The sequence below is a fragment of the Mixophyes fleayi genome, chromosome 10 (genome assembly GCF_038048845.1).
Source record: "Mixophyes fleayi isolate aMixFle1 chromosome 10, aMixFle1.hap1, whole genome shotgun sequence".
Taxonomy (NCBI): Eukaryota; Metazoa; Chordata; class Amphibia; order Anura; family Limnodynastidae; genus Mixophyes; species Mixophyes fleayi.
In genome coordinates this window covers 36,685,461-36,710,405 of record NC_134411.1, presented here as the reverse complement: position 1 = coordinate 36,710,405, position 24,945 = coordinate 36,685,461, and the positions used below count along the sequence as shown (strand labels likewise).

At 40.3% G+C, this 24,945-nt stretch overlaps 1 protein-coding gene across 4 annotated transcripts in view; it reads left to right on the top strand.

Annotated features, from left to right (window-relative positions):
* The window catches only part of NELL1 (neural EGFL like 1), a 474,045-nt gene that overhangs the window by 76,605 nt on the left and 372,495 nt on the right, over positions 1–24,945 (top strand). For all 4 annotated transcript variants that reach the window (XM_075188423.1, XM_075188424.1, XM_075188425.1 and 1 more), the window contains one exon: positions 9,142–9,292. In XM_075188423.1, coding sequence (XP_075044524.1) covers positions 9,142–9,292 — 151 coding nt within the window. The remainder of the gene's footprint in view (positions 1–9,141; positions 9,293–24,945) is intronic.

Here is a 24,945-nt window from a genome sequence, read left to right as displayed (position 1 = left end):
ATTCGCATCTGACCCTGTCTATTCGAATTCTGGACGTGGTCTGGGCTTTACGGGTTTATGTGGACAGGACTTCTGCTGGTTGCAGGACTGACTCTCTTTTTGTGCTTTACGAATTTCATAGGAGAGGTTGGCCGTCCACCAAGCAGGCCATTGTTTGTCGGATCAGATCTATGATTAAGCTTGCTTATGTGTAGAAATCTACCTGTGCCTCAGGTTCTTACGGTGCACTCTACTTGTGCGGTGGGGGCTTTCTTGGCTGCTCGCCAAGGAGCATGCAGACCAGCTAGGTAGGGTGGCGACCTGGTCCTCAGTTCATACCTTTACGATGTTTTGCCAGTTCAATATTTTTGCGTCTGTGGATGACAATTTCGGCCGCAGTGTTTTGCGAGCTAGTAGACCAGAGAATTACCCATGGTAGCAATGTTCCCCAGAGTGGAAGAAGGAGAAAAGATTTTTGTACTTGCGTTAAATCTTTCTCCGATTCCATCTGGGGGACACTGCGTTCCCTCCCTTTTGCTGTTCTACGGTCAGTTGTGTTGTTGAGCCCTTTTCTTGGGACTTTAGTATTACTGAGGTCTGTGGGATTGCAGAGGGGAGGAGTCAGCAGCAAACTTAGTTGTTAACTATTTAAGTGCCAACTCCATGCGCCCTCATACAACCCCATGGTAGCAGTGTCCCCCAGATGGAATCGGAGAAAGAGATTTAACGCAAGTACAAAAATCTTCTTATATGTGTTATGTATATTCATATGAGCTAAATTGATATTGACTTAAGGGGTTGTACGCACAAACAACATTTTCTAAAGTTGCAGCAAATACCCCAATTACCCGAAAGTCATTAGTTGTTGCCCTCTTTGAGATTATAAATACTTTTACAGTAAATTTCAGCTGTCTTAATTTGAGATGGGACAGTCCAAATTTGGCACCGCTCTGTGGTATACGCCGCCTTCTTGCGTATCTGCACGTTGCCCCGGTTTCCCAACTTAAAAAGTTGGGTGGACTGTCTTTAGTTCAGCTCTGTGAATTTCCGTTGAATGGTGGCTAAGTGGTTAGCACTTTTGCCTCATAGCACTGGGGTCATGAGTTCAATTCCCGACCGTGGCCTTATCTGTGTGGAGTTTGTATGTTCTCCCCATGTTTGCATGGGTTTCCTCTGGGTGCTCTGGTTTCCTCCCACACTCCAAAAACATACTGGTAGGTTAATTGGCTGCTATCAAAAATTGACCCTAGTCTCTGTCTGTCTGTCTGTCTGTCTGTGTGTGTATGTTAGGGAATTTAGATTGTAAGTTCCACTTGCTCTTATTTCAATTTCCCCTCATTGTGGTGATAGAAGAGTTCATTAGAAGCTTTAAGCAACTTTAATGTGGAGGAATAAATTGTCCAGTATGCTTTGCAATCAAGGACTCTTTTTATAGTTAGTGTTGGTAAAGTTGGATAAAACAGATGAGGTTTGAATAATGAGGTTGAATAATGTATGTCGATTTACTTGCAGGATTTAATGTGCACTTTATATGGGATAACAGCAGAATTGCATCACTGACATTTAATTTCAGGTTGGAGGTTTTTTTTTTTTTTTCCCTCCATCTGATTCTATTTTTACAAAAAATTAAATATTTAAAAACTGTGTTTTAAAACCCATCTTTGTTTTGAATTTGTGCGCTGCACTGTATTGAGAAATAACGAAGGTGAAATTTGGGCTGTGTTCTGCTGACTTGCAGAATATTAATATAAAATTGTATTGCTCTAAGGGTTCTTGTTTTGTGGATAATGTTTAGGTAACTCAGAATAGATTGAACATGTGTGTGTAACAATTTGGGATAAGGGATAGAGTACTAGATATTATTACGGCTTAGTTTATAATGTTGGGTTGTTACACTAAATAATTATAATTATATATTATTCCATATTTGTCCATCACTATGGGGTAGACTTAAAATCTAAAAAGGAAAAGTTTAGGAGTTGCTCATAGCAACCAACTATAATTTAGCTATTACTACAATGTACTAGATAAATGATAGCTACAATCTGATTGGTTGCTATAGGCAACACCTCCCCTTTTAGAAGGTTTGATAAATCTATCCCTGAGAGTTAGACGTGTAAGGAGAAGAATCATACAGCAAAGCTGTGAGTTTCTTTTCACAACTATGCAGGAATATTGTAATATCAAACACACTTTTGCATAAAACAGTGCAAATATCTAACGTTTATTTTATAATGGCCAGTGCTCTGGTATTCTACATGGAAATCTCACTATCTGTTCTTTATACTGCCTGTAAACACACAGTATCACTTCTCTTCTCTTATGCTAAGTGTGGTTCTCAATATTTGTATTGACTCCATCTGTGTAGACAATTACAGTGTCACTTCTTTTTTTTGCCCTCTATGCTAAATATAGTTCTCTTTCTTATTTTGTACATTGTGTGATTTAATGTGTTGCGCCCCAGATGTAAAGCCATCTGGCTCTTTTAAGGCACCAACCACCCGAGTGTTGGATAATTGTGTCTTTTCTTTGTTTTGATTTGTGTTCAATAATTTTTGTCTATAGTGGTTTTGAATCTCCTTCCTGTCCCATCCTCCAACGTTGAACCACGACTTTTTCCGAGGCTTGAAAGCAACACAGGCTTATGATGATTAGGAAAAGGAGGGAATCCCTAGTGATTGGTCCCCCCACATTTGCTCCATTTAAAGAATTAAATGGAGAGGTTAGAGTTGTAAATATGTAAGAAAGTCTTCTCCTAGGGCAGGGGTCAGGGAACTCTTTTTTACCTTTTACACCAAAATATATTTAGATACGCCGACATTACCCCCTTGATTTGAAAGGAAGGAAATCATATATTATTAATTATTGGAATTCAAAATTTTATTGAATCTATTCAAAATTTCTTTGAAAGCTTCAACTTCAAAACTTCAGGTTTTGGAGAAATGATATTGCTTCATTTTTGATACGAGAGCATCAATATTGGGGCATTTTGATGTCAAAGCAATTTGGATACAGTCTTCAGCGTCCAATCGATTTCTCTACTTTGTTTTTATATTCGTTAGAGTGGAAAATCCTTGTTCGCGAAGGTAGGTTGTTGCAAAAGACAGCAACTTTTTGACTGCCTCCTCATGTGCAATTTTGATGTCTTTGCAGCTGTTGACATCCAAAAATATGACAGATCTGCTTTGTTTTCAAATGCAATACGAGCTTTATTATTGCATCGAAGCTCAAGAAGTGCCTCTGCCAACCCTAGACAACAGCAATTTCACATTTAAAGGGGTCTACAATCCAGCTGACAGCATGTGAATCGGCAGCATTACCCCCAGGAATTTCATTTTTACCCTATTTGGGGTAATTTACCCCTGTTCACTGTCCTAGGGCGTTGGTTGTTCTCGGTATGTTCAGAAAAACGATCAAAACTTCAGCTTTTAGCTTTGGTGACAAAATCTTTTCTGTATTATTACAGCTTGATTTCAGCTCCTCAGAAAAGTGCATCTGAATGTGACATTTTGAAAGGTTTTAGCGATCATCACGAAGGCACAGGCAATTGTATGACTAAACTCACTTTGAAGAGTAGAATACAGTCGGAATATTTTTTCTCCTTGATAATAGACATGCGGAACGTGAACGCTGGATGAATGCTTCAGCACTGAATAGCAGTAGTCCTGAACTATATAATTTAAAATATTAAATAGAGAAGGAGATGGATCCGATGTTCAAAGAGACTGATTTAAAGTGTCTGGGGTCACAAAAGGTTTTTTTTTTTTCTCGCAGAAATTCCTGCCATTTCTTTTAAACCTGTTTTGCTGTGTTTGTAAATATATTGCAGTGTATTGATAAGCTTGCTTTGTCTAGAGCACATCCATTCATACCTGCTTGTGAAACCAACAACAAGATTTTAAAAGAATACTTAATTCTATCATTAACAATTTAATAACCCACCAGCTTTGAAAGGGTCCCAGTGCTTTTAGCGGGGGCTGTATTATTATTATTATTATTATTATTATTATTATTATTATTATTATTACCATTTATTTATATAGCACCACTAATTCCGCAGCGCTGTGCAGAGAACTCACTCACATCAGTCCCTGTCCCATTGGAGCTTACAGTCTAAATTCCCCAACGCACACACACAGACAGAGACAGACTAGGGTAAATTTTGTTAGCAGCCAATTAACCTACCTGTATGTTTTTGGAGTGTGGGAGGAAACCAGAGCACCCGGAGGAAACCCACGCAAACAAGGGGAGAACATACAAACTCCTCTGGAATTAAACTCATGACCCCAGTGCTGTAAGGCACAAATGCTAACCACTGAGCCACCTGACATGAGGGCAGGGGGATTGCACGCTGCAATGCAAGTTCCCTGGGAGAGTGTTGCCAGTATGGCCAGCCGTAGTCCAGGGCTGGTTGTGGCTTATTTTTTGCAATTCTTAATTTAAATAGTCAACAAAAAGATAGAAAAAGTACACTGTATACTAGTGTTGTGCGACCAAGTTTGTTTTTTCTCGGTACATCATTACACAGTATAAGGCACAGAAAATCTAATGATGTAGTTGACTGCCAATATTAAAAATAGGGAAAGGGCAAGGAGGAAAGGGGGGGGGGGGGTACTAAATGAAATATCCACATGGTTTAGGTAATGTAAGAAAATTCTTTATTAAGTTATGAGACTGGAGGGGCTTTGCCCAGAAAACAGTGCTATGATCATGGGAAAGAGACGGGGTCTATTAAGCAGAGGAGTTAGGTCTTGATTTTAGGATTCAACAAAGAGCCCGTGGCATCCACACTGATGTTGAAGGAGGTTGGGGGTTTCCAGTTTTGGCAGCTGCTAGAATCTGGGACATTGGTTTTCCTTGATTTAAGTTGGAAATAAAGCTCTTTGCTATGACCTTCCCTATCTTTCCTCTTCGCCCTCCTCCCCCCCCCCCCCCCCCCCATCCACCCTAATCTGGAAGAGGGATCCAGATATCTTCCACATTTCTTCTTTGCTATACATTAAGGAAGTCACTATATCAGATTAATATATTGCTTTATCTTTAAAGGTCAGTTAGAAGTTGTTCACCGTCAATGCACTAATTTCTGTCATAATCTGTCCCTTTATATTAAGCCACTGACTTAAATAAATAAACTGTGCTGTAAGTTGTAATGATATTTATAGTCAAATATTACCTCCTTTACTTATTTACATACTGTATCTGTGTTTCCATTGTCAGAGAATACTCTTTGCTTAGTATATATTGCACATAACACCTATTTCAAGAGACAGAAAGCAAGATAAACTGAAAGATGTAATGTTGATTTACGATACAATTATAATTGATCATGTCTTCATGTATTTTATAAGGTTTTAAAATATTACCTTATCATGTATTTTTACTTAACACAATAAGTACAAATATCTATTTAAAAAACGAGGCTTCTGCCTCTCAATTCTTCTTGTTTTTTAGACCACTCCTTAACCATCTCACCATGCTCCATGGAGCGTTTGCAATTGTTCTAAATTAATGCTACATTTTGCCTGCAAAGTTGGTGATTTTCTAGAATCTGAGCTTAATACATTTTAACGGCAGCGGTCAATAGCCACCTGGAAACAAGTGTTTTGGAAGAGGTGATTATTAGTATAGAAATGTTTGGAATCGTTGAACGAAGTCAATAGCTTATAGCAATAGCACCATTTACCACTATGTGATGATATGAGATGAGATGGATATCTGTCCGTGAGAAATGTGTACTGAAATATGACCATAAAGAAATTATCTTTCCTTTTATGCCATAGAAATACAGAAATAACCAATTTATATATGGAAATATGCATTAATAAAAAACATCCTATAACAGAATTTTTTTCGTTTTTGACAGCGAAGAAGCATTTCAAAGAAAAATGTTATAGGGTTAGCACCGTGGCTCAGTGGTTAGCACTTCTGTCTCACAGCACTGGGGTCATGAGTTCGATTCCTGACCATGGCCTTATCTGTGAGGAGTTTTTATGTTCTCCCCGTGTTTGTGTGGGTTTCCTCCCACACTCCAAAAACATACTGGTAGATTCATTGGCTGCTAACAAATTGACCCTAGTCTGTGTATGTGTGTATGTTAGCTAATTTAGGGGCATATTTAAGAAATCACGGTAGTGCACTATCGTGCACTTACCGTGAAAATCAGGTCCCGATGTGCCCTCCGCAAATTTATTAAAGGTGCATCGCAGCAGATATCATGGATATCTGCTGCTTTGCACTCCTGATCGTTTTTGCGAGCAGTCACCATTCAACAGTATGGTGACTGCTCTGGCCGCAATCTAACAAGTCCCGAAAAACATTTTTTTTCGGGAACTTGTCATGTTAAGCTGGCGTACATTATCAAAATTGAAAAAATCCAATGCTGTCAGCTCTGCTCCGAAGAGCAGAGCTGGACAACGCATGTGTGGAGGGATCACATGATCCCTCCCTGTCACTCACAGCTCTCTCTCTGCAACTATCGTTGGCAGAGACAGAGCGGGGATCTTCGAACTGCACATGCGCAATTGAAGAATGAAGAGGAACGAAGATGACCAGTAGGAGATCCTGAGACATCGCGTCCCGAAGAGGGGGGTAAATATGATATTTTTTTTTTTATCACAGAAACAGCAGTTTTTCGGAACTGCTGTTTCTGTGATCCGTTTTTAATAAATTTGAGAAATAGTTCAATCCTTATCCATGCGATAAGGATTGATAACTATTTCTCATTTTTGCCGATGAATGATAAATGTGCCCCTTAGACTGTAAACCCCAATGGGGCAGGAACTGATGTGAATGAGTTCTCTGTACAGCGCTGCAGAATTAGTGGTGCTATATAAATAAAAGATGATGATGATAGGAAGCGGAACTATTAACGGAATACTTTTTTATAAACCGTCAACAGAAAGAGAAAATAGTCTACATCTGTTTGTCATCCATGTTGTCCTCTATAAGTTATAATAAACCACTATTCAAAGGCCTAGAATAATTGATGCTGTGATCTTCTATTATCAGACTTTTTTTTTAAAGGGTTTTGGTTTCAGCAGACAAAGGTCAGAGAGAATATTTTCTTGGATAGTTTTTTTTTTTTTTTTTGTCATTTTCTCTCCCTAAATCTAGACCTATAATGAGGAGAAAATGGAAAAGCAAAATATCTAGATTTATATTTATTTATGAACGGAGGTGAACAAAGTTGGAAATTAAACCATAATGTGTTTCTATAAATACTATGAGGTGGACTATACCCTGATATAATTTGCTATGATGTTGATTGATGAAAGAACAGGGTATTTTTGGCGTTCGCTGAATATTGACATCTGTTTCGACAGGCCCGTAATCACCGGACAGCGCTGCTGTTGGCAGGACTTAGCGAGCAGGAGATGGAGGGATTAGCTGTGATCTTTGCAGCCTGTTAATGTTGATATCTTGTCCTTGCTATTTCTCTTCCTCTCCATCCTTTGTTTGTGTTACTTCAGAAATAGTGTTTGATGTTGTAATAACAAAAAACACAGATTTTCCAAGTTTAGAATCCTAGTTGTCCCCTGACCTCTTAGACCTCTTAGCTTGTTTTCAATCTACAAGCGACTTTATAATATACACTTGTCTGCCAAAGTCCTGAGAAAGAGGGTGTGTCCTACACGTGGAAGGTGAGAATTGGGGGCCTGGCCTAATTTGTTGGGAGGTGCAGTATGATGCCTCAATTGCACCTTCAAATTCCTATTTCTTCTCTTTATTTTGTTAGTTACTTGTATGTATTGCTCACCTGGCCTGTACGTCGCTAGCGGGGATCACAACGGTATTTATCCGGAGGCTGATTTTGAGCAAAGTCTCATTTGAACAAAGTGGCAGGAAGGGGGAGTGACCTGAGCTGTGATGTACCTCCCAATGCTAAAATTATCAGTGTGGACAAATGTGTCCAGCCCACAATCCACACAAATCATGCCCCAATTTGCCATGCCATGGCAAAACCACACCCACATTTCTGTAAAGCCACACCTACTTCCCAAGAGGCTGTGCCCATTTTGGGGTCTGTGGGTTGGGACAATCCCATCAAAATCGAAAACTATTTATAGATGGGCTGTGCCAGTAGAAAATGAGCCATTTCAGGTGTCTGTATAGAAGTTTTCATACTCTGTGTTACAATGGCTAATGCGTTACTGAAAATTGTGTGTTTGTTACTCAATCTTATCTCTTATTTTAAAGGGCATTGCAATTAGCTATATTTTATTCAATATAAGAGAATATATTGTAATTTCCATAAGACTTGCCCCTCTTCAGTCTATCCTTAGTATCGCTGCCCAACTTCCAATCCCTCCCTACATATCCAATCTCCTCATTATCCACCCTCCTTTGAGCCCCCCCCCCCCCCCTGCCGATGACAATCGTTTCACTACTACTCTGAATGCCTCTTCCCACAGGTCCTCTTCCCTCATGTTCTCCCCCTACTATTCCCTCATTCTCTGTACCTCTTGGCCTACTTCCCTAGCTCCGTTTTCCTGAGCCCAGGCCTACTTCACGTTGGACATTACATTACTCTCACTCACTGTCCCTGCAGTACCAAGTTATCTGTGTGTAATCTGTCAATTAGTAGATGTCTGTCAGCACGGTGGCTCAGTGGTTAGCACTTCTGCCTTACAGCACAGAGGTCATGAGTTCAATTCCCGACCATGGCCTTATCTGTGAGGAGTTTGTATGTTCTCCTCGTATTTGCGTGGGTTTCCTCCGGGTGTTCCGGTTTCCTCCCACACTCCAAAAACATAATTGGCTGCTATCACATTTGACCCTAGTCTCTCCCTCTGTCTGTGTGTGTGTGTGTGTATATTAGGGAATTTAGACTGTAAGATCCACTGGGACAGGGACTGATATGAGTGAGTTCTCTGTACTGCGCTGCGGAATTAGTGGCGCTATATAAATAAATGATGAGAATGTCTGGTCTTTATATTATGTTTTAGTCTAATAATAATTATGTAATGTACTCTGGATCATTGCTGTCTGAGTATTTAATTTATGGTGCTACAGAAACCACTTGGTGTTGCTTTTATAAATAAAAAATAATAATAATGGTCTATATGCATAAAAAAAATGGGATAATGAACTCACGTCTGTGAAATATATAAATTTGTTTTTAGATAAAGTATGGAGACTTATTCCTGCGTTCTTCTTCCCCAGATGCGGAGCGAGAGATCCACGCAGCGCCACATTCCAGCGAGAAGGTGATCCAGTTATTCAGGAATAAGAGCGAGTTCACCTTCTTGGCTTCCGTACAGCAGAAGTCATCATCGTCCGGTATCATCCTCTCCATACGGGAGATGGAGCACAGGTAAGAGAATGCGCTTCTCTCGCTGCTCTTTCCTAAATGTCATCTGCCGCCTACAATAGAGCCAATGGACAAACTGGAGTGTAACGCTGAGATCCCGCTGTGACAATGTGACACAAAGTGAATCTGAAAAGAACAGCTCAGCGGGACTCCACTTCTAGAGGGAAGGAAAGGTCATTTATCTTGTGAGATTCGCCGCTCAGCCAGGAAAGGGTTCATATCGGCAAATTCTGCCTGAGAAAAATAGAGAACGGTTCTGTTGTGGGGAAAAAAATGTATTTTACTTTTATGCCGAGATCTATCTAAATGTCCAGGCATTCACCTGAAAGGCATGTATTTAGTTGTCTTTTTACCTCTGTAATGTGTGTTATACAATCATATATAATGCTGCGATTTAGCTGTCGGAGAAGGCAGATGGTTCTGCAAAGGTAATTTTTACTTTACAATAAATAGAGGGCTCCACGGTAACTATTAAAGTTGTGGGTTTCATTTTCAAAATCAAAACGGTGTTCTATTGAAAGTCGTCATTCAAGGCAATAAATGCTACAAGATTATTACTATTATTAGATGTTTATAATAGGGTGCCACAAAGTTCCGCAGCACGGAGTCAGAACAAAAAAGGTGGGCATAGGATACATAAGCAAACAATAGACCACAACGTTTTACATAGCACAAGTAGAACTGAAAACCTCCAGTATTAATACAAGTACTATTACAAAGGGCAATTCCTGGGCAATTAAAAGGATGGTGCAGGTACCTGAAGGTGACAAGGGAGGGGTAGGAAGCAAGGGAGGAAACCACAGGAAGGAGTGCTAATGGTCTGGAGAGCTTACAATGTAAAGGGGAGGGGTTGGAGTGGAAGATCAAGCTGGTGACACATAGAGGGGAAGAAGGAGGGAGGCAGTCGGGAGAGATTAGACCAGTGTTGGCTTAAGCTGGGTACACACTACACAGTTTTCATCCAATAATCGGCTAAATCAGCCGACATACGACCTCTCGTTCAAAAGTCGGGTTAGTGTGTGCAGTGACACGATGGTCGAAAGTCTGCCCAAATGGACGATTATCGCCTCATTTGGTTGGTCGTACCGTTTAATATTTTCGTTCCAATCTCGTTTCCGTGTGTATAAACTTCCGACCGATCCACAACAGTGAGTATGAAATTACAGTCATTGCTCAGGACAGCATGGCTGTAAAAAGTTGCTAAAGGGACGTCCGCTCTTCCCTTTATCGTCCTAAACAAGGCTAGCGTGTATGCAGTCCATGGACCGAGCGATCGGAACATCGATCGCATGTAAAATCGCTCGCCATAAAAAGTTGGTCGAAATTTCTGTAGTGTGTACCCAGCTTAATCTGTGACACTCCAGGTGTTGTGAAACTACAAGTCCCAGCCTGGGGGAAGAGTTTGATAGAACACTATATAGAACATAGGGACTAGTGAAATTACTTTGTGCCTCAGGGATGTCACTAGTTGCTAGAGAACTGCATGCCTACATTCATCATGAACCATGGCCCCACCCACAAAATGTCTGCCTCCACTGCGAGCAGGTGACAGGTAGACGTTATGTCCTGTAAACGGCCAGTATGTTATTATGTCAGATAGTATAAAGGAGGCAATTATTTCTCCTCAGAGAGGGAATTGACCTCAGCCTGATAGAAGTCGATCGTACTCCTTGAATCTTGATCACTGTTTTTCCTTCGGCTACGTTCGTGGTCTGTAATCGTGTCACGGGTCACAGTGCAGTTTCATGATTGTTTTTCTTTTATGGAGCCGATGGAGATTCGTTACAGGGAGCTTTGATGTGAACATTAATATCAGCTTTTTAGTTTAAAATAGATTTTTGTCCTCGTGACTCGAACATACAGGTCTTCGAGAGGTGGTGTGTTTGTGATAGTTTGCTAAGCTTGTTGTGATAAGACTACCTCTAATAAGTCTACCTTTTCAGTGTCAGTCTAGTTCTTAAACTATCAAAGAATATATATTGGTTATATCAAATTATATAGATGACCATGGCCAGCCTAAAGAATGACCAGAGTTGGTCAGAAAATGACTAATACATTATTTACAAGCAGGGCTCCTGCTAGTTCAAAACACAGCCTTCTAAAGTATTGAGCAACGAAACGTTTGTGAGTAAAAACAAAACAAAAACTACATGAACATTTAATCAATAGATCTTTGTCATGACTGCAATGTAAAAGTGTACCCACAGCCTTATTGCACATTACATTATTTGGAATGGACCAACATTATTTGAATTATTCAATTTCCTAGGATTGGAGCAGTGATGGGCAACATGCGGCCTTCCGAGCCCCCATTTTGGGCCCTTTGAGCCCCAGTTCCTTCCTGCTTTAATGCCAGAGGAGTTTGTTGATGCGGGTAACACTTGTGTAAAATGCCTGATGATATGTTATTACAGATAGGTGTCTCTATCTTTGATCAAATGTATTGTTTTTACTTATTACTCATGTTAATGGTCATGTGCAGCTCTTTTGAAAGTTAGAGGGCCCCCCATGTCTTCCCTGAAGTGTATCAGGCTGCTATGACTGATATAGAGGCTAATGATGTCACCAGTTCTTAGTGAATTCATTGGCTGTACTCTCATTTATATTGGTTACATTTCTAGAGAAAAATGCCACTTTAAGAGAAAGTTGTACTGAAATTTGCAACGTGAATATGCGTGAATATTTGTTCTGTAATCCTTATTGGAGAGTGCTGCTGAAATTGTTTGTGCTTATAAATAAAATATAGTATTCCATGTTTCAAACGCAAGTTTCTATTGGGCCAACACAAGTAACTGTCAAACCAGCATCATCTATCAACTATGTGACAGAATAGAAGTCGCTGTGATTGGATTTCAACTTAATTCTGAAGGGTTGTATCTAATAATATATTGAATATGGGAGTTTTGTGTAATACTTCTGGCTACTGCAACATTACATCACCTTGTAACATTGACAGAACTAATTATTCTGTTCCATCTCTCCAGCATCTCTCTGTCATCGTGTTCCATCTCTTCGACATTGCTACAGCGTTGTGTACCATCTCTCCATCATCACCTTCCATCTGTCCTGCACTGACCTATATCTCAGTATATATCTCGGAATAAAGAATACGTGTAAGAATGATGTGAGACCTGGCTTATGTCACTATGTTCCAATTCCCACATGTTTCAGTTTAGCTGCTGTTTTCATGCTAGCAGATTTATCTGACCCCGTGTTTGTCCCCTGCTGGTTTCTTTGTATAGACTGAGAATCACTGCACTCATCCCGGTTTTTTTTTTGTTTGGTTTGATCTTGGATGATAATGCAACTGCATCTCCGTAATGTTCCAGATCTTTACATAAGAGCAGTTGGAAAGTGCACAGAGTACTGCTTTGTTCCTTAACTATGTATAACTATGTATAATTTGTACTTAGCATGGAAACACAGAGGATGCAAGGACACAGCTAGAAACCATTAAATTGTGAGAGATTTAATGAGTAGATATATAGCCAAGAAAGCATGTTTAAATAAAATCCTCTGTCTAAAGTCTTATAAAACACGTTGTAAGATTCAGATATCTGAGACACTAAACTTAAAACCTATTTCTCGGTCCTGATCCTCAGCTCTCGTCACAATATGTTACAGCGTTGTAACAGAAGCTTTCATGCCACGCAACGGTTTAGGAACTTTATTGCGCTAAATTTTTCCATCAAATTAAACATATAATCAAACTTGGCTGTTCCTGTTGGGATAGGTCACATGTGCTCTGTAAAAGGTTAACTCATATCTTTGTCAGTGTAATTCCAGTCTATGGTTCAGTATAGATGAATTAGGGCCGACATCCGTCTGATTTGCTAAATTAGTAGACGCTAAGCAGCTAGACATTTCGAGCGCTATTTTGGTCCATCGCCTAACAATGAGTTCATGTGCTAGAGTGAAATGACTGACTGTGATGCAAACGAACAAACATTTTATTAGAAAACAACCCTGTAAACCGGGACTGTCCCACCTAAATCGCCACAGTTGGAAGTTTTGGTAGCATAACCTAAGTATGTACTTTATACCACCTCTTTTACTACTTGAATTAAGCAGAAGAGAGTCTAAGCGGATAAGTTGGCTCATATCTAGATGTATCTGCACACATTTTGTCTGTTCAGAGTCCGGGAAGTTAAGACAAGAGGTTTGTTCTGACTTCTTACTAACATTTTTAAAAAGTACATATCATTTCCCCCCACCCCATGGTGTCTGACTCCTCTGATGCTACATCTGAACCCCACAGCATCTGTCTGAGCAAAATCCCAGTAACTACTGATTGACAGAGGCTCTTCAATGATCCCAGGCTTCAGTAGCTGTTGGAGGGCTTCAGATTCTTATATATCTCTCTTTAAATTTTTTGGTTCTTTTTAAAATTGCTTTCATTTATGGATTTTCATGAGTTGAAACATAATACAACACATAAGAACTGACATATAACTTATACGGTTGAGTTTAACAATAAATTCACAATGCAGACTGACCCAACCGGCTCCTTCACTGTCATCGTGGTTCTCAGAAAGTCCAAACATGGAGCCCAACTTTATAAAACAGGAAGGAAATAACTGCTCGAATAAGTCCATAATAAGTTAAGGCCAAATTTACCAATCTAGACCCTGAGAGAGAAGCGGTTGATGGTGAAGGATCTCCATTTAAGAGCGATTGAGTTTTAACCTGCTATGCTTGCAAATCTATTATGATTATCTTTTATTTATAAGGCCCCACAAGGTTTCCACTGTGCCTTACAGAAGGGGTTAGAACGCACCACAAACTTACCTAAGTACATACAGATAAGAGCAGTGGGAACAGAACAAATCACATGGTATACAGATATAATACAGCAGAAATGGCAGGGACAGAGAAGAGGATGGAGCATGGGCAGACTTGAGTCATAGGATACCGACCTGAGACAAAATCGGGATAAAATTAATCCTTTGCCCTCTGTGCAACCATGGTCTCATTGAGACAATGCTCCGCCTACTCGCTGCTTTCCAACAAGCCCTGCCCATTTTTGGCGTCTGCGAATTTTAACCACCCACTAATATGGACATACTGGATGGTATGACTCTAAGTTGATTCACACCTGAGAAAGGTATGAATGGGCCACACGGTGGCTCAGTGGTTAGCACTTCTGTTTTACAACGCTGGGGTCATGAGTTTGATTCCCGACCATGGCCTTATCTGTGTGGAGTTTGTGTGTTCTCCCTGTGTTGGCATGGGTTTCCTCCGGGTGCTCCTGTTTCCCCCCACAAACATACTGGTAGGTTAATTGGCTCCTAACAAAACAATGTGTGTGTGGTTGGTGCTGTACTTTACATACTGAGAGTAATTATAGCTGCATAATAATGGAAATGCTGATTGTTTTGGGAAAAGTACGATATGTAAAGCGGTGAAGGAGGTTGCAGTAACAGCGCTCTGCATTCATTAAATGAAACGACTGCCTGAGGACGTAGGACACATTATTACCAAAATAGCAACATCTGGTTTTCTGAGGTGTTCTGACATTCAGAGAATGTTAATATAATGCTGTTTACTCTTCCCTATAACCTATCATACATTTAGGGGTTCCACTTCCATCATATAAACAAGTAACTATTATCTTGGTACCAGGTGACCAAAATCCTGTATCGCCAAAATTGTACGTATTGTTCCTAAAATATACTGTAAACTAGAATGATAGCTGAGGAGACACGAGCACTCTGTGTTCATCCTGTAGGACGCCTGAAGAGAATCTTTCCGTAGATTATGCTCCATAAATTCGCATATGAAATAGTAATGAGTACACTTTTATTTTAGGCTGTCGTTCTATATTTAGTCAGGCTGTGATCTTGCTGGTTTCGGACAGTGTGATGTGTAGACAGAAACATAACAACAAGACAAATATTTAGGCGTCTGTGGTTCATTCTGTACCGTGCATATAAATGACATTTTGTTGTTGTGTAGCTACATTGTTTCCAGATTCTATCTTTTCTCTCCCCTTATTTTGCCTTTGGAAGGATACAGTAACTAGTTGTAGATGTAGCAGGTTAGATACTTACACAGAAATAGTGATAAATGAAAATGACACTTTCATGTTAACTCATTTACTCAAAAAATTAAAGTAATAAGGAAATTAATTTGGCTGCTTGAGTTTATTTTAAAAGCAAATTAAGCCACTATTTTTCTATATATCAAGCACTGAATAATTAATATTATTCAGCTATTGCTATATATCTATGTGTATAAATAAATAATAGAAATAATAATATAAAAATAACTGAAAAGTTTATGCCTACAAACAAACTGCAAGCAAATGTGTGTTTTTTAGATTTTTTTTTATTAACCCCCCCCTCCCCTGACTAACATTAACTCTAAAGTCCCATATCTGTGGCTCCTGCAGTTCCCATCCCATTCTTCAGTGATTGACACTCAATATGACTTTGGATTCAGCGACCGGTAAAGTGTATTAAGAATGCTGATTGGATGGCATTGAAGCCTCACTGCTTGTGTTTAAGCAAATCATGAAGAGAATGTACCATTAACTAACAAACTAACTTCTTTAACTATATATGTTCATCTTATCCTGTGTTTCACCCTTACAGAAATACACTGTGCAGATTTGTGTATTCGTGTACAGGGGAGGAGCCAGTGATGAAACAGCAGCTTAACTCACTGCATTTTTAGTCTTTTGTCCTGTATTAAGTCCCCATCCTGAAGATACAGGATGTGGCTTCATCTGTCTGTAATAAAATAGGAAAGTAATAGTCCATTGAAAGCAATGGAGGGTTGGTGATATTGCAGAACAATTTACCCCCAATGCTTTGTATATAGATGGAGGAAACACACATATTGTAGAATGTTCAGAATTCTTGTTGTATCATCTGTTTCAAGAAAGTATTTTCTGCGAGCTGAGCTTCATACTGTACTAAATAGGTCAGAGAGCCAGGTCAAGTTATAGATTCCACTGACTAAGGGAGAAAATTCCTACATAAATCAAGTGTGTGACTTGTACCGTACTACTGAGCTTCGTCCATAAAACAGCTTGCAGTGTACCAATAGCTGCTATATTGTGTCCTTCCTTAGGGAAATAACAATTTGCAGCTTTGGCTTATTACGTAAGTGATAAACCAATAATCTGCATAAGAAGTCTTATGGGTATTTATATGAATATTAATATTACCTGGCAAGCAGAGATTGGTTTACAAATAATTCAGGAGCGTAACCTTTAAAGTAGTATAATATAGTTATTAAAGTAGTAAAATAATGTGAGCCTTGTTTCATTGGGTGAGATATGGTAGTGTGTTCTGCACAACGATGCAGATATATCTATTAAAATCTCAACATACATAGTCTCTTGCTTTCCTTCACACGACCACACATGTCATGTATCTCATAACGTCACACTTGCAGAGTGAATCACTATACCCCATCAGCACTTTGCAGAATAAATAACTGTGCTCAAGAGCTAACGCTCCCAGGTTGCGAGGCCGCTACTGCTGACTTCGCTTCTCCCACGCTCCGGCTCTAGAACAACAGATTCTTGCTTCCTTCATTGTCCTAGTAGGGACAGCACAGATTTCCTTTGTTGCTGACTCACAGCTTCTACATAACCGCACTCCTGACTCAAAACCATCTCTTAACATGTGCTCAGCTGCAATTATGGTAATGGTAATTACAGCCTCTAAATCTCTCAGGTGATTTCCTTAGTATGCACCCACGATCTCAGCTTCTGACTTCTACACAGATCAGTATAGTTGTACTCAGTTAGTGTATGTGTGTATATAAATATATATGTATGTGTATATATACGTGTGTGTGCGTGTCATATAATACAAATATACATATATATTTTATATATATATATATATATATATATATATATATATATATATTATATAATACAAGTTAACCCGTGCATGATACTCATGCATTCTAGTCAAATCAAGCTACTTAAGGTGTTAAAAAGGTTCTTGTCATGCATTTGGGGCTAGACCAGGCCTCCTCAGGGGAAGAGCGTTACTTCCCGGCGCAAGCGCCCTTTTTTAACGTGGTTTTGTCCACGTGTCACCACCTCATCATTTTTCTCCATCACCTCATCCTTCATCTTTATCGCCACATCTATCCAGATGTCTATCCAGACACAGGGATCTCTCGCAGCGGTCCTGAGTATCACACTCCTCTCGCTTTATCACCCCCGGCAACCGGCAACCACTCCCAACTGTCACTTCTCCTTCAAGAAATATATATATATATATTTTTTAAAATCTTTATAAACACTTTTAACAATTAACAAATTAAATTAACAAATTAAAAACATTAGTATACCAAATTTCAGCCCTTTCTGAGTTTTTTTCCCCACACACACTAAGAATTTGTAGGTCAGTGTAACTCCGCCCAGCAGGTGGCGCTGCAGCAAATTTCAGCCCTTTCTGAGTTTTTCCCCCCACACACACTAAGAATTTAGTAGGTCAGTGTATAACTTCGCCCAGCAGGTGGCGCTGCAGCTTGGTTTTTTTTTCCACACACAGACACACACCACTAGGCTTTTATATAGTAGATATGACACCTTTCTATTATAGCTAGCATTAACTTATATAGGAGTTTGTGCCACAGTAGCTCTTCTGTGGGATTGGACCGGATAGGCTAGCCTTTGACCGCCACGCACCTCAATGAGCGTTGGTCACCCATGACTTTGTTGCCGGTTCACCGGTTGTCCTTCCTTGGACCACTTTTGGTAGGTACTAACCACTGCATACCGGGAACACCCCCCAAGAGCTGCCGGTTTGGAGATGCTCTGACCCAGCCATCTAGCCATCACAATTTGGCCCTTGTCATAGTCACATAAATCCTTACACTTTCCCATTTTTCCACCAACACATCATCAACTTCAAGAACCGTTCACTTGCTGATCCCACCTCTGACAGGTACCATTGTAACGAGATAATCAATGTTATTCACTACACTTGTCAGTGGCTTTAATGTTGTGGCTGTTCTGGGTGAGTGTGTATGTATGTGTGTATATATAGATGTATATGTTATTTTATGAGACAAATTCAGCTTCCCGTTGCAGTTATTAATATAGTGTCATATATGTGTGTCAATCTCCTACACTCAGTGGCAGCAGCCGTTTTTGTGGACTGAAGCAATATTTTCTGAAAAATTGGCCTGTAAATATGCCAGCTACCAGTGACATCACTGCAGACACAGCCAATCACATCACTAAGAACTATTGACATCACTGAGGCAGTGTTATTACGAGTTCCTAGTGACGCAACTTAATACCAGTGGTTGGTTCCATTGTGTGTCTGTTTAAGTTACACTTCAAATATCTGATGTGGACTCCAAATGTAACAGTTGCGCCCAGTGACTAATTTGACTTGAAACGAATACTTGAATTGGTTTTTATTTCACAATAACTTTGGAGCAAAGTTAGATTTGAAATTAACTTTCTATTACTTAGCTAGATATGTTCTGCAAATGTTGTTTTATAAATATAAGTGTGGGTGAAATATGGTCCATTTAAAAAAAAAAAAAAGTCTGGCTCCTCCCTCTCATTTGCATGCAACACACCTGGCTCAACAGGAGGCGGAGTCAAATTAAATAAATGCATAAAATAAGCGTATAATCTGGAACAAACTGAGAGCATCTAACATCAGTAGATTTTTATGTTCCAGGGGAAAGTTATGATGTTAATTTATTGTTAGATCCACATAGATCAAACCAGTTATTTTTCTCTTTTCTTTGTTTTCTCTTTTATCTGCACATAATGTGGATTTGTTTTGCTGAAACCTTGTTGTGATTGAGACTTGCCTGCATGGAACGTCTGCTTACCTTGCTCCCGTCTCCGCATGGTGCAAACCACATTAAGACATCTAATTGATACTTGGATAATTTAATGTGTGTCTGATGAGCTTTGATGGGTATTTTGGAAGGAAGCCTCTCTACATGCCGGTCTTAACATGTGCTAGCGCCGCACAAATTACCCGTACATATGTTCCTATCTATGGCAATGCTTTTTTTTCCTTTTTTTTTCTTTTTCAATGACTCCCATTTCTCAAAGAAAAGAAACTTGCAAATCAGAGTCATAGTTTGGCAGGAGGAGAGAGAAGCAGCAGCAGGGGACGGGCTGAGGCTTCTGCTCCTCTATAGATTTGGCTCGAGTGTCTGATATTGGCAAATGAAGATCAATGACCGGCTTAATGGCTAGAATAGAAAAATTGGTCCCATTCATCAAGGTCAGAAAGTCGTGTAAGGTGCATCTGGTGTCACCGGTGTTTGGGTCCCTGCGGACATTCATCACTCTGTTTATTAAATGATCGCAGCCAGCTGGTGTGGAATTAACGCAACCCAAGCGATTTTATACATCCTTAGCTGCCCTGGAGCTGTGACAATGCGGCTGAGAGTACTGGAGTCTCTTTTATAAATGTCTTTCCGTAGAGAATCACATTTTTGAGTTCTCAGAACACTCGGCTTTCCAGGGTTCATAGTTCCAATAGATCGTTCACTTTGGCTGAACATTGACTAGCGCACAATAGTCTTAATTCTGCTAAGTGTGTTTTTATGGCGCAGAGAGGGCAGCCAGTGGGTGCAAACTGTCTGGGCCATTTTAGGGACCAGACTGTGGCACATAGGGGGTTTACGGATGGGTCTCTGGTCCCATCCGTCCATCTCAACCTCCCCCCTAGGCTGCATGTGAAGCTTTAGCTTTTATCAAAGCTGTGCACACAGACTTGAAGGGGGGGGGGTCTGAAGGAACAAAACCCCTCTATACTGCATCACTCATGTTTAACTTACAGGGGAGGTGGAGGTGGGCAAGAAGCAGCCGCATTGGTGCCGAGGATTTCTGTTGGCAGCCCCGATCGTGGTCTAGATCTGGTCCTCAGGAAAACTAACAGTGCATGTTTTCTAGATCTCCTTGCTGGAGCACAGGTGTACTCATTACTGACTGACACAATGTAACATCCACATGTGGTATAATTATTTCCCCCTTGTCACCTGGAAAACCTGCACTGTTAGGGCTCTCTGAGGACTGGGTTTTAGAAACACTGATCAAGATTATATGGCCTGAAGCAATTGCCAGGCCTGTGTTATATGTGATGAAAGCTGGGTTTTCATGGTTTTGATTGATTTGATAAAGCAGTAAAAAAAAAAAATGTGCAGGATGCTGCAATAGGTAGCAGTAGTCTTTAAAGGTATACTGTCTGGTTGGCATAAAACGGCCGCCAGACACAGCTCTCGGTCTGCTATACTGACACAGGCTGACATACAAAAAAATGCATTTTATGACAGATACAAACTTCATAGGTTTTGCTTTTACTTGGCTAAAAATTAGCAGAATATTAGATGACTAACCGCTGTAGAGAGCTGCAGAAAATGTTGCAACTATCTCAATGTCTCAAACCAGGAATAGCCCAAAACTTTTTAATAATATTTTAATCCTTTTTCCCCTGAATAATTGCAGGTTTTAAAGGGCATCGGTGACTCAGAAACGCAATAAAGTGAAATAAAAGCAGCCTTCCGTTACTCTAGCAAATATAAATGTTAAAATCTACAATGTATGAGTCAATGTAAAAACAATAATACCAAAATATCATTCACATAATTATATTTATTATAAATATAAACATTTTTATTATCAAATAAAAATATAATGTTGACTCAGTCGACTACTATGGAATCCTGCACATAGTAATGGATAACAATTCACAGTAAGACGTCACAATATCAGTCTGTGTAAGTGATTTAAAGAACTTTAATGAATAGATCTTTTTATTTAGGAACTAATAAAGTCCCTAAAATTAACTTCGATAGGGATTTTATTTGCTTATGCCAGAAAGGATTATGCTTTCGCCGATTATGGCGTCAAAATACCAGCGCACGTTCAGGGTGCTTGCAACACATGAAGGTCATTGTTAAAATGCTTTATTCTATAAATAAAACCTTTTTATTCAATGTTAAAATGTTTTTTAAATATCATCTGCTTTTTTTTTGTTTTATGTAGTTTTTTTAATATATTTTTAAATTTTGTAATTTGTTTATTTTTTGTTGTTCGAGGAACTGCAAATCCCAAATCTGGCTCTGTAAAAGTATCCCTGGAGCAGCTGAGTTATCCCTTTCTAAGTGAAGAGCCGCCTGTTGCAAGTCCGTTGGGTAGTCGTTATCTTTTCAAAGCCTGAAGCAATTCCTCCTAAGTCTACGAAATTGCCCCCTAGGGATGTTTTTCATCCACAATGTTTGATGGTCACTTTCTGTAAGTCTCGGCAATGATAGTGTAACCGCTGTGTGAGAGCGTGATAACCGCCTATTAACTCGGCCAGATATCTCCCATCATTCCACAGCAAGACAAAATTTATCACGCCCCAAATCCACCCAACCGCGCTCTACTCAGTGTCCTTGGAATATTCACTCAACGAGAGACAGAACGATCCCTTAAAATGAATCTGTTCCTGCTTCTTCAGCTGTCATTGTCCCTTTTGTGTTTCTTACACTTGATTATCTCTTTACAACACAGAATCACTGTGTAACAATGTAACGAGAGGAAGTAGACGTTCCATTTCATGTACAAGCCTCAACTCCAGCCTGATTGCTGGCGTGCTTGTGGTAATGTGTGGTGACTGTTTACATTTTGTATGTCGCTCTTCATATTAGGATCCTCCATCCCTGCTACTGTCTCCTGTCCTGTCAGACCATTGATTTGCTGCTTAATCACAAGTCCTGTGTATCTATTAGGACGATCTGCTTTCGCTGTCGGCAACACTGAACCAGGAGAGGATCCTGAGCAAAATTAGATGCAAATAAGAGGAGCCCACGAGGATATTTTTAAATGACAATATATATATATATATATATACATATATATAATAATTATTTTATTTGTATTTATTTTTTAAGAATTGAGGACATACTAAATACACAATAAAATAATGTCTAAAATGCAGCATATTATTGCTTTTCAGACACAAGGTAAGTCTTTAGCATTGTGGACGATAAGAGAACAATAAATCGAAGTTTATATTGCTAGTGCTTTATATTTCTTCAAATAATACAATTAAAAATAATAATAAAATAGTGTGTGTGTGTGTGTGTGTGTGTGTGTGTGTGTGTGTGTGTAAGTATGTATGCACAGGCGGGCATAAGTGCCAGAATCGCATATGTCTGTGAATAGGCATATGTGTGCTCACCCACTTTCTGGACATGCGCACAGTGATTTCACAAAAGATACGCTAACTGACATATGTCCCTCTCAACATTCGCCCCTAAATGTCTACAGTGTTTTGGTTTTGGATTTTTTAGAAAAAATCCTAAAATATGCTAAAATCACATAATTTTGCTCTCCCCCCCCCCACCCCCCACATTGTTATTAACCTCAATAACACTAATTTCAAGTCATTTGCAGTCAATTTTGATCACCTCACAGATCACAATATTATTTTCATACACTTTCGGACAAAGACTGCAGCGACCTGGCTGGATGGTAAGCGACTGAGCAATGACACAAACACACGGCAGTTCCTAGCACATCTAGGAAACATTGGCACACAGCAGTGGCAGAAAAGAAAAATGGTGCAAGATGGAATTGTCCTTGGGTCCGCCCTCCCTCCCAGTCCCACCCATCGTTATGTTGGATCTTAAATAGGAATCCAAAAATCCCGAGATCTGACGACGTAACAATGACATTTTGCCTCGTTTTCAAATCCGAAAAAGCGCGAAGGTACCAAACCGGCTCGGTACTCGGATCTGCTAAGTTCAGGTATGTTTGGTTCTCAGGGAACCGAGCCTGAGCATCTCTATATATTATACACGCACAATGCAGCTTAGTCACTTCACTATTTCTTCATAGTAGGATATTCTGTCCTTCTTAGTAACATTGCAGCAGATGATTCTGCAGTGACACCGAGCACTGGATGAGTCTGAGAATTACATGTGGCGCTGACTATAGATCACAACCTTCTGGCTTGTACCCGAGCGCTGTGACATACAGTCTGCGCTGTACGTTTTCAGGGTGAGGGAACAAACAGGCGTAGGCTGACTGAATTATTCCGAGCACATTGCAGTGGAAACTGACTGTAATATTTAACTTTTAATGTGCAAGGAGATGGGTTTGGAGTCTGGTTGCAATAACAGGGGAGCAGCTGTTTGTTGTGGGACTCGCAGCCGCTCCTCCGCTCAGTTGCGCAGTTCCACAGAACGAAGCTGACACTTCCACACCTGTGTTTTTACTAATGGACGAGATTTGGATGGCTGCACCACGGGCCCCGGCCTATAACATTTACATAAAACTGCGATACAGCCAGAGATTTCGCTGGTATATTTGCAAATTTCACACAGACAATTCCAGGGCATTCTGAAGTGTGTTTCTGTTGTTTCAATGTTTAATTTCTTTTTACCTATATTGGGGGGAAAAATAAAAAAATTAGAAAGTCTTATTGTTTCTTTACTTATTTCACATATCATGTTCTGTACCCAGTTATTACAATATGATCTATCCAAAAAATGAAATCAACCCACTAGCTCCTAAAATACCAGAAGAAAATATGCATTTTCAAAAAGCGCCCCCTACTGTTTGCCACCTGAGGCAACGGATTCTGTCGGCCTCCTTGTAGGACCATCTATGGGTGTTACATTTTAATTAAACAAAATGACGCAGTGGCTCTTTACAACTTACATTTATTAGAATTAAATGTATTGTAAATAAAATGTGGGGCCAATATGGCTATTAATAGATTTAAGTCTGTTAGTAAATGAGGTTCTTCAAGAATTATTGTTTAATGAGGGCCTGAATTATTATTTAAAGAGCTCTGCCCAAAACTTAATCTCCCCTTGTAAAGAGGGCGGGGATTTGATGACGGAACTCGCGACCACAGGCCTTGCTCAGCGGATCCTGATGACACGATTTAAGTCATTATGGCTCCGCCCCCAGCTGATATGTGTCAGGCGCCGCTCGGCGGCCGCCCGCCCCTCCACACAGAACGTCTGGTTGCCTAGCAACCAGACGCATCACTTCCCCTTCCGCCCGGCCGGCCAGCTCAGAACCAGAAGCGTCCCCGTTGCTAGGCAACAGGACGCTGCTTGAAGGAAGCGCTACGGCGCTACAGTATGACTAGCGCTACGGCGCTACTGCTATGACAGCACTACCAGCGCTGAGGGCATTGGCTAGCAGCACTATTTAAGGCCCTCTGACCTCACCTCCTGTGCCAGAGTTTCAGGTCCTTTCCTGTCCTCCAGCGTTCCAGTATTCCTGAGTCTATCTGTTTCCTGACCCTTGCTTTCCTCTAGTTTATTGCCGTTTGCCTGTGACCATTGTGACCCGGATTGCCTTGACTACCCCTTTTGGATCTCCCGTTTGTACCTCGCTGTCAGAACGTTATTGACCCGGCTTTATTCACACCCCGCTCGGATTCTCCTTGTGTACCTACATTGCCCGCACCGTTGCCGAACCTGCCTGTCTGACAATTCTCCCGTACTTCGCTATCTGACTCGTGGAAGGACCGCGACCTGCGTGTTTCCTGCTGCTAAGCCCATACCTCCTTGCGGGGGTCCCTGGTGAACACCAGGGGCACGTTAGACTCCGCGCCTTCTTCCGAGTAGTGCCAACGATAGCAGGTACGCTATACTAGTCGTGACAGTAAACTCTGGCGATGACTACCGAAGGAACGGGGGAACCC